Consider the following 9786-nt stretch of genomic DNA (forward strand, 5'->3'; position numbering starts at 1 on the left):
ATCCCAGGTCCTGAAAGGCCCCAAAGGCCTCAGGCCCTTCAGGAGGGGAAATGGGCAGGAAAAGGGAAAATTGGAATAAAAAGGAGGAAAAGGGCGGAAAAAAGGAAAAAAAGGGACTAAAAAAGGAGGGGGGGGAGGGGAATGAGAAAGGAAAAAATATTTTGGGTTTTCCTCTTTTATTTATTGCAGATTTTTCCATTTCAGATTTTCCCTTTTATTTCGGATTTTCCCCTTTTAGTTCAGATTTTCCCTTTTTATTTCGGATTTTTCCCTTTTATTGCAGATTTTTCCCTTTTAGTTCAGATTTTTCCATTTCAGATTTCCCCCTTTTAGTTCAGATTTTTCCCTTTTATTTCAGATTATTTATTTCGGATTTTTCCCTTTTATTTCAGATATTTCCATTTCAGATTTTTCCTTTTTATTTCGGATTTTCCCATTTATTCCGGATTTTTCCCTTTTATTTCAGATTTTCCCCTTTTATTTCAGATTTTTCCCATTTATTCCGGATTTTTCCCTTTCATTTCAGATTTTTCCCTTTTATTTCAGATTTTTCCATTTCAGATTTTCCCCTTTATTTCAGATTTTCCCATTTATTCCGGATTTTTCCCTTTATTTCAGATTTTCCCTTTTATTTCAGATTTTCCCCTTTATTCCGGATTTTCCCCTTTAAAAATAAATAAATAAAGTTCCTTTCCCTCTCTCCCGCCCTCCTTTTCCTCCATCCATCTCCCCTCAACGAGACTCCTTCACTCGCTCATTCATTAATTAACCCCCGCTAATTAAAACCCCGCCGGGGCTCCTCGAGGCCCAGCCAGACAGAAAAAAAAAAAAAATAAATAAATAAAAGAAAAAATTGAGACGTTTTTCCCCCGATTTTTTCCCGATTTTCCCCTTTTTTTCCTCATTCCCTCCCCTTCTCCCTGCAGGTTTCCCGCTGGAATTAATTCTCGGAAAAATCCAAATTATTCCCAATTTTTGGGGTGGTTTCGGGCTGGGCCCGCGGACAGGATCCCAAATCCCCAAAAAAGCTCCTCCCCCCAGAAAAGCTGAGCTTTTTCCCATTTTTCCTCCTCAATTTTTTTTAATTTCTCTGCACGTTTCATTTCGGCACTTTTTTAAAATTCTCCTCACCATAAAAAGTAAAAAAAAAAGAGAATATTTTGATTTTTCTCTCGTTTTGGATGAATTTCGGACGCAGCAATAATAATAATAATGATGATGATGATGATAATAATAATAATAATAATAATAATAATAATAATAATAATAATAATAATAATAATAATAATAATAATAATAATAATAATAATAATAATAATAATAATAATAATAATAATAATAATAATAATAATAATAATAATAATAATAATAATAATAATAATAATAATAATAATAATATTAAAATAAAATAAAATAAAATAAAATAAAATAAAATAAAAAAATAAAATAAAATAAGATAAGATAAAATAAAATAAGATAAAATAAAATAAAGTAAAATAAAATAAAATAAAACAAAATAATAATTACTATTAACAATAATTAAGGAGCACGGGGCGGTTTTGGGCTGAGTTCCTTTATTCTCCTCAGAAATGCCATCAGCACATTCATTAATTAATCCACTCATTAATTCCTTCCCCATTAATTGCAGCCGGGAGCTTTGTAGCCGGGCCTCGACAGAGGAACCCCGGCCGCGGATTTCCCGCCAATTAACGCGCTAATTAACGCCGGGCACTCATTAATTAACGCCGGGGATCCCTTCGCTCATTACCGCGGGGGCGCGGCCGGGACCGGGCACGGATTCCCATTTTTGGGGCATTTTCGGGGCATTTTGGGGACATTTTTGGGACATTTTTGGGGGCATTTTTGGGGCATTTTGGGGACATTTTTGGGGCATTTTTGGGACATTTTCGTTGCCGCTGCCGCGGTTTGTGCGGGGGGAGGGTCGGGAATCGCAATTTCCTTTTATTCGCATTTTATTTTTATTTTTTACAATTTATTATCTCTTTTTCCAATTCATTTCCCTTTCGCTTCCGTATTTCCGCTTTATTCCCCTTTTCCTTCTATTTCATTTCAATTTTTTCCATTTCATTCTCATTTTCCCTTTTAATTCCCATTTTTTTCCATTTCATTCTCCTTCCACGCCCACATTTCCATTGAATTCCTATTTCCGTTCCACTTTTTCATTTCATTCCCGTTTCCTTTCCATTTTTTTTCCCTTTATTTTTATTTCCGTCTCGTTCTTCCCTCGGATTTTCCTTTTCTTTCCACTTTTCCGTTCAATTATCGCTTTATTCTCCATTCATTTCCATTTCATTCTCATTTTATTTCATTTCATTTTTATTTCCTCCAAGGCCGCGGCTCCGTTTGGGATTTTTGGGGTAAATCCCCCCAAATTCCGAGGTCCCGCCCTCCTCCCCCCCTATCCAGAGAGGTTTAGGACCCAAAATTCACCAAAATTTGGGTTTTTCGACCATTTCCGCACCCCCAGGACTCGAAACGGCCCCAAAATCTCCCCGGGGAGCGCCCGGACCCCCAAAATTCCCCCCAAAAATGGAAATTTCGTATTGCATGTGGCGGGGCTGGAGCGAAACTGCCCAAAAATGGGGATTTTTGAGGCGTTTTGGGGATTTATTGCACGGCCCCGAGGCGGCTCGGAGAGGGAGAGGGGGAAAAAGGGGAAAAATGGGGAAAAATGGGGGGAAAATGGGGAAAATGGAGAAAAAGGGGGAAAATGGGGGGAAATGGGGAAAAAAAGGGGGAAGGGGGATCTTGACCCCAAAATTGGTGGTTTTGGGTTTTTTTCCAGGCCAAAAAAAAACCTCGGAAAGGGAAGAAAAATGGGAATAATTGTGGTGGGAATGGGAAAAAAAATAGAAATAAAGGGGAAAGGGAGAGAAAAGGAGAAAAATGGGGGGGGGGGGAAGGGAAAAAGAGGGGAAAAATGGGGGGAAAATGGAAAAAATGGGTGAAAAAACAGGAAAAAGGAGAAGGAGACGCTCGGGAGGGCGCGAGGGGGAAAAAGGGGCAGGAAAAGGGGGCAGAGCTCCTTCCAGCCGCGGTTTTTTTGGGATTTTCCCGGTTTTTTTTCGGGATTCTCCCATAAAAGCGGCGCGGCCGTGACCGTGAACGCGGCGCGTGGGAAAATCCCGATTTTCCACGGAATTAGCCCCCAAATCTGACTCCTCCGCCGAAAAATCCCATTTTTTCCCAATTTTCCCCCCAATTTTCCGCCTTTCCCCTCCCCAAAATGGCAGGAAAATCCCCTTCCCTAAATCCCGAAAATCCCAAAAGTGCCTCGAGCGCAAAATTCCATCGGAAACACCAAAATTGAGGAGGAAAAAAAGGGAAAAATCCCATTCCTGGTCCCCGGAAAGGTCAAAAAATGGGGATTTTTCGGGAGGAAAAAACCTAATTTTTACCAAAACCCGCGGGGTTTGGAGCTGGTTTGGATTTCCTTCCAAAAAAAAAAAAAGGGAATTTTCTCCCATTTTGGGGGGTTTAAATCGGCTTTGAGGGAGAAAACAGCGGCCGGGAATGCCCCGAGCTCGGCCGGGATTCGGGGATTAACGCCTGGAAAATCGGATTCTGTTTTTCCTGCCCAAGTCCCAGATTTTCCACAGCAGGAAAAAAAAAGATTTTTGGGAAGGGGGAAGACGGAATTTTGGGGCATTACAAAGAAACGCTGGAAAATCGGGAGAGAGGGAGGGGAAAGTCTCCAAAAAGCAGAAAAATTCCTTTTTTTCCTGCCCTGACGGGAGCCAACTCCAGCGAAAAATTTAATTTCCAGCCGGGCTTTGTCTCGAGCGATCCAACCCCGAATTTCAGCCCTAAAAATTCCCATTTTCCACTGAAATGAAAGATTCTTTGGGACGTCACCTCGATTTCCCCATTTCCCCCCAAATTCCTTCATTCCAACCACAGAAATTCCCATTTTCCTGCCAAGTTACAGATCCTTTAAGATTTGCCTCGATTTTCCCCATTTCCCCCCAATTTCCTTCATTTTGACCAAAAAAAATCCCATTTTCCACCCGAATTACAGATCGACGACTCCACCTCGATCTCCCCCAAATTCCTTCCTTTCCACCCCAAAAATTCCCACTTGCGATCCTGCCGGGCACCGCCTCCATTTTCCCCCCAAAAAATCCCGAATTTTCGCTGTTTTTTCCCCCTCCCCGCCGAACCCCAAACTCCCCGCCAATCCCAGGCCGGGTTTTTGGGGGAAATCCGGGAATTCCGGCCGCTCCCACCTGAGCTCGGCCTGGCAAAGCTCCCACCAAACCTCCCCTTCCTCCTCCTCCTCCTCCTCCTCGCCGCCTCCAGGGCACTTTCCCTCCCCATTATTTACACTTAATTCCTCTTTTCCTCCTATTTTTAAACTCCATCCCCCCTTTTCTCCTTCCTCCGGGCGGGACGAGATTCACAGTCTCCGTGCGGGGTTTTTTTTCCCCACCGGCAGCGTTTCATTTTTCCTCACCTCCCCTTGCAATTTTCCCGCCGGTTTTGAACCCCGATTTCGCCCGAAACGGCGATGTTTTTTTTTTCCTTTAAAAGAAGGAGAGCGCCTGCTCGCGGAGGAGGAGTCTTTTCTTTTTCATGCGGCGGTTCTGGAACCAGATCTTCACCTGCTGGTCGCTGAGGTTCAGGCGGTCCGAGAGCTCGCGGCGCCGCTGGCGGGTGATGAATTCGTTCACCAGGAATTCTCCCTCCAGCTCGGCCAGCTGCAGCTTCGAGTACGGCTTGCGCTTTTTCCGCGACCTCGTGTGCATCGGGTACCAGGGCGCGCCTGCCGAGACCGCGCCGCGCCTGAAAATCCCGCTTTTCCCCCCGAAAAAAAGCCGTTTTCCCCGCTTTTCCACCGAAAGAAGCGGCCCCGTAACGACTTTGCCGGTTTTTTCCGCTAAAAAAACCTCCCCGAAATGCTCAATTTCCCTTTTTTTTCCGCTAAAAAACCTCCCCGAAATGCTTCGTTTTCCTTTTTCTCTGCTAAAAAAACCCTCCCCGAAATGCTCAGTTTCCCTTTTTGCCCTAAAAGAACCTCCTCGAAATGCCCAATTTTCCTTTTTGCCCTAAAAAAACCTCCCAGAAATGCCCATATTTCCTTTTGTCCGCTAAAAAAAACTCTCCGAAATGCTTAATTTCCTCTTTTTTTTTTCGCTAAAAAACCTCCCCGAAATGCTCAATTTCCCTTTTTGCCATAAAAAACCACCCCGAAATGCCCAGATTTCCTTTTTTCCCCTAAAAAACCTCCCCGAAATGCTTCGTTTTCCTTTTTTCCGCTAAAAAAACCTCCCCGCAAATCTGTTTTCCTGTTTTCCGCTAAAAAACCTCCCCGAAATGCTCATTTTTCCTTTTTTCCGCTAAAAAAACTCTCCGAAATGCTCAATTTCCCTTTTTGCCATAAAAGAACCTCCTCGAAATGCCCAATTTTCCTTTTTTTCCGCTAAAAAACCTCCCCGAAATGCTCCATTTCTCTTTTCCCTCTAAAAAAAACTCCCCCAAATGTCCCTTTCTCCTTTTTCCCCTACAAAAACCTCCCCGAAATCTTTTTCCCTTTTTTTTCCTAAAACCCCCATCCCCAATTCTTGTTTTTCCCCAAAAAATCCCTTCCCGAAATGCCCCTTTTCCATAAAATACTCCCCAAAATGTCCCTTTCCCCCCAAAAAAAACCTCCCCAAAATCCCCTTTTTCCATTTTCCCACCAAAAATCGCTCCCCAAAACGCCTTTTCCCCCTTCTTCCCCCCAAAAAACCCTCCGCAAACCCCTTTTTTTTTTTTCCGTTTTCCCCCCAAAAATCCACTTTACATTTATCCCCATGACCCCGCAGTCCCCAAAGCTTTGCGACCGCGAGGAATTTGGGATTCTTCCCAAAAAAATTGGGGAAAAAAAAACCCAAAATCCGTGGCTCACCCCAAATCCCAGCTCTGGGATTTTCGATTTTTGGGGTTTTTTAAGGATTTCCCCTTTTTTTCCCCTTTCCCGCCCCGTGTTGTTTTTTCTTTCAAAATCTCCTTTTCCCCCCTTTTCCCTCCCCAGTGACCCCAAAAGCGCTTCCCGGTGTTGTTATTTTTAGGGATTTTCCCTTTTTTCCCATTTTTCCTCGTCCCCGCTGCTGCCGCCGCCTCTGGCCGCAGTTTTTTTGGGTTTTTTTTTGTTTGTTTTTTATGGGATATTTACATGTTTACGGCCTTTTCTGTTAAAAGCGGCGGCACCCCATAAAACATTCGGGATTTCGCTGCTACCCCTAGCGGCCTGACCCCACAGCGGCGCCGCCGGGAACCCCAAATTTCCCCCCAAAACCCAAAAAAAAAACCCCAAAAAATCCCAATTCCAGCGCTGTCCGAGTTCAGGGCGGCACCAACCCCGCCGAACCCAAAATCCCTCATCCAAAACCCCTTTAAAATACCCCAAAATCCCTCTAAAACACCTCAAAATCCCTCTAAAACAGCCAAAAATCCCTCTAAAATACCCCAAAATCCCTCTAAAACACCCCAAAATCCCTCTAATATACCCCAAAATCCCTCTAAAACACCCCAAAACCCCTCTAAAGTACTCCAAAATCCCTCTAAAACGCCCCAGAATTCCTCTAAAATACCCCAAAATCTTCCCAGAACACCCCAAACCCCCCCAAAAACCCCCAAAATCTCCTTTCTTGCACCTTCCCGCCGCTGCCCAGGCTCAGGGGTGACACCAACCCCGCCGAACCCAAAATTTTCCCTCAAAATCCCAGTTAAAAAAACCCAAAAATCGGTTTTCAGGACCTTGGCAGCGCTGCCAGCGTTCAGGGGTGACAGCGAACCCCAGACCCCCCGGGAAAAACCCTACAGAACACCCCAAAACCCAACGAAAAACCAAAAAATGCCTTCCGAAACACCCCAAACTTCCTACAAAACCCCAAAACCCCCTCAAAAACCCCTCCAAAAACCCCAAACCCCCTTTTTTTGGACCCTGACCACCCCTGTCGCGGTTCAGGGGTGCCACCAACCCCTGCGAACCCCAAATTCCCGGGGAAAACCTTTTAAACCCCCCCAAAACCCCCCAAAACCCCAAATCCCCCCTTTTTTAGGACCGCTCTGCGCATTCGGGGGCGACACTGCCCCCACAAAACCCCAAATTCCGAGGGAAATCCTTCCAAAAACCACCAAAAACCCCCTCCAAAACCCAAAGAAAACCACCAAAATGCCCCAAAACCCTAAAAAATCTGCATTTTCAGAATTTTATCGTCACTGCCGAGGTTCGGGGTGACACCAGCCCCGCTGTGCGCCCTTTATTCCCTGGGAAAACCTTCCAAAATTCCCTAAAAAAACCCTCTAAAAACTCCAAAACCCTTCCGAAACACCCCCAGAAACCCCCAAAACCCTCAAAACCCCCCTAAAATCCCCAAACCGCCTTTTTTGGGAGCTGAGCAGCGCTGCCAGGTGACCCCAGCCCCTCCGGGTCCCCTTTATTCCCAGGGACGCACCCTAAAAAATCATTCCAAAAACCCCAAAACGCCTCCACCCCAAAAACCACTCAAAAAAAAAAAAAAAAAAAAAAAAAAACAACCAAAAATCCCATTTCCAGGCTCTGCCAGCAGCCCCGCTCCGTCCCCTTCATCCCCAGGGGAAAACCCTTCCAACACCCACCAAAAAAACCCTAAAAAAAACCTAAAAACCCCAAAAAAAATCCCCAAAATCCCCAAATCCCATTCCCGGGCTCTCTCCACCTCCCTGTGCTCAGGGGTGACACCAACCCCGCCGAACCCCAAATTCCCGGGGAAATCCCTTCCCAACGCCTCCAATACCCATCACAGAACCCCGTCAAACACCAAAATCCCCCAAAAATCCCCAAAAATCCCCATTTCCAATCCCAATTCCAATTTCAGGTATGACCCCCGACCGAGCGTGTCCCCTTTATTCCCGGAGGGAACTCCTCCAAAATCCCTCCGATACCCGCCAGAAAACGCCTCTAAATCCCCTAAAAACCCCCAAAACCTTCCAAAAACCTCCCAAAAATCCCCAAAAACCCCAAACCCACCCCAAAAACCCAACCCGCGTCCTCCCACCGCTCAGGGGTGACACCGACCCCACCGCGTCCCCGGGGAAAACCCTTCCAGCGCCCACAGAAACAACCCTCCAAAACCCAAAAAAAACACCCCAAAAACCCCAGACCCGCCCCAAACCCCCCTTCCTATTCTCTCACCGCCCCCAAAAACACCAAAAACCCCAAAAAAACCCTCAAAACCCCTTCTGTTACCACCTCTCCCCGCGTTCAGGGGCGGCACCAGCCCCGCCGCATCCCCTTCGTTCCCGGGGGAACCCTTCCAGCACACACCAAAAAAAACCCAAAAAGCCCCCAATTCCCCCCAGAAAAACCCAAGACCACCCCAAAAACACCCAAAACCACCCTAAAAACACCTAAAACCACCCTAAAAAACCCCAGAGCCCGTTCTGTCACCAGCTCCGCCGGCGTTCAGGGGCGAGCCCAGCCCCGCCGCGTCCCCTTCATTCCCGGGGCAACCCTTCTAAAACCCACCACAAAGCCCCTCCAACACCCACCAAAACCCCAAAAAAATACCCAAAACCACCCCAAAACCCCCCAAAAAACCCAATCCCGCGCTGTCTCACCCGCACCCGCGACGCTGAGCGGCGAGCCCAGCCCCGGCTCGTCCCCTTCATTCCCGGGGCAACCCTTCCAGCGCCCACCAAGAAAACTCCCAAAAAACCCCCAAAGCCCCCGAAAAACCCAAAACTTCCCAAAACCCCCCAAAAATAACCCAATCCCGTCTGTCTCACCCGCTCCGGCGGCGCTGAGCGGCGAGCCCAGCCCCGGCGCATCCCCTTCATTCCCGGGGCAACCCTTCTAAAACCCACCACAAAGCCCCTCTGACACCCACCAAAACCCCCAAAAACCCCCCAAATCCCCCCAAAACCCCAATCCCGTCCGTCTCACCCGCTCCGGCGGCGCTGAGCGGCGAGCCCAGCCCCGGCGCGTCGCCCTTGCCCTCGGCCAGCAGCGAGGAGCCCGAGTCCGACTCCAGGGACGCGCAGCTCGGCGGCTCCTGCGCGCCGCCCTCGGGCCCCGCGAACTCGAACTTGCCGAATCCTCCTCCGAGGTTGCCCAGGTTGCCCAAATTGCCCAGATGGTTGCCCAGGTTGGCGCCGTTGCCCGCGTTGGCGGCGGGCAGCGGCTCCAGCGGCAGCAGCGCCCCGTCCCTGCCCTCGCGGCCCTTGTCGCCCTCCCGGTAGCAGCACTTGCCCTCCTCGGCGCGGGCGAGCTCGCAGGCGCGGCCGAAGCCCAGGTAGGGCTGCGGGTACGGCCCGCAGGGCTCCGAGGGGGCCCAGGCGGGCAGGGAGGCGAAGTTGTCCCGGCGCGGGTAGGGCAGCGACGGCAGCGCCGGGATTTGGCCGCCGGACGCGCGGAAGTTGGGGAAGTAGAAGGCGTCGCCCGTGTGGATGTTGAGGAGCGGCCCCACGAAGCCGGGGTTCAGCAGGTTGTGCTCGCCCATCGTCCGCGGGGCCGCCCCGGGAGCGGCGGGGACAACGGGGACAGCGGGGGGACGGGGACAGCGGGGGGACGCCGAGGAGAGCGGGGGAACGGGGGAACCGGGGGGGAATGGGTTTCAGCGGCTCCGGAGCGCGGGGGGACCCCTCCGCAGCCCAGACAAAACAGCGCCGAGTTCCTCCCGTTTTCCTCCCTTTTTTCCTCCTTTTTTCCCTCATTTTCCCTCCCTTCTTCCTCCCTTTCGCCTCCTTTCTTCATCCCCTTTTCTCTCCTTTTTTTCTCCTTCCTCTTCCTCCTTTTCCTCC

At 48.6% G+C, this 9786-nt stretch overlaps 1 protein-coding gene across 2 annotated transcripts; it reads right to left on the bottom strand.

Annotated features, from left to right (window-relative positions):
* Positions 1-4544: 4544 nt before the first annotated feature.
* On the bottom strand, positions 4545-9485 carry HOXC12 (homeobox C12). Of its 2 annotated transcripts, XM_041477973.1 has the most exons (3): positions 8940-9485; positions 8605-8641; positions 4545-4783 (listed from the first exon to the last, which is right to left on the bottom strand). In XM_041477973.1, exons 1-3 carry the CDS (start codon positions 9483-9485, stop codon positions 4545-4547), a joined length of 822 nt encoding a protein of 273 aa, XP_041333907.1. The 2 variants fall into 2 exon arrangements, with proteins under 2 accessions (XP_041333907.1, XP_041333908.1); XM_041477974.1 differs by lacking the exon at positions 8605-8641 and having other exon boundaries at positions 4545-4815; positions 8950-9485.
* Positions 9486-9786: the final 301 nt, after the last annotated feature.

Source organism: Pyrgilauda ruficollis, unplaced genomic scaffold (assembly GCF_017590135.1).
Source record: "Pyrgilauda ruficollis isolate IOZ18807 unplaced genomic scaffold, ASM1759013v1 scaffold426, whole genome shotgun sequence".
Classification (NCBI taxonomy): domain Eukaryota; kingdom Metazoa; phylum Chordata; class Aves; order Passeriformes; family Passeridae; genus Pyrgilauda; species Pyrgilauda ruficollis.

Excerpts from the sequence above, each read along its gene's own strand:
- HOXC12 (XM_041477973.1), bottom strand. The coding sequence starts at position 9,485 with ATGGGCGAGCACAACCTGCTGAACCCCGGCTTCGTGGGGCCGCTCCTC. Across the intron at positions 8,642-8,939 it reads TGGGCTCGCCGCTCAGCGCC|CCGGGGCTGGGCTCGCCGCT; the intron begins GCCGGAGCGGGT and ends GAAGGGGACGAG. Across the intron at positions 4,784-8,604 it reads GCTCAGCGTCGCGGGTGCGG|GCGCGCCCTGGTACCCGATG; the intron begins GTGAGACAGCGC and ends CGGTCTCGGCAG.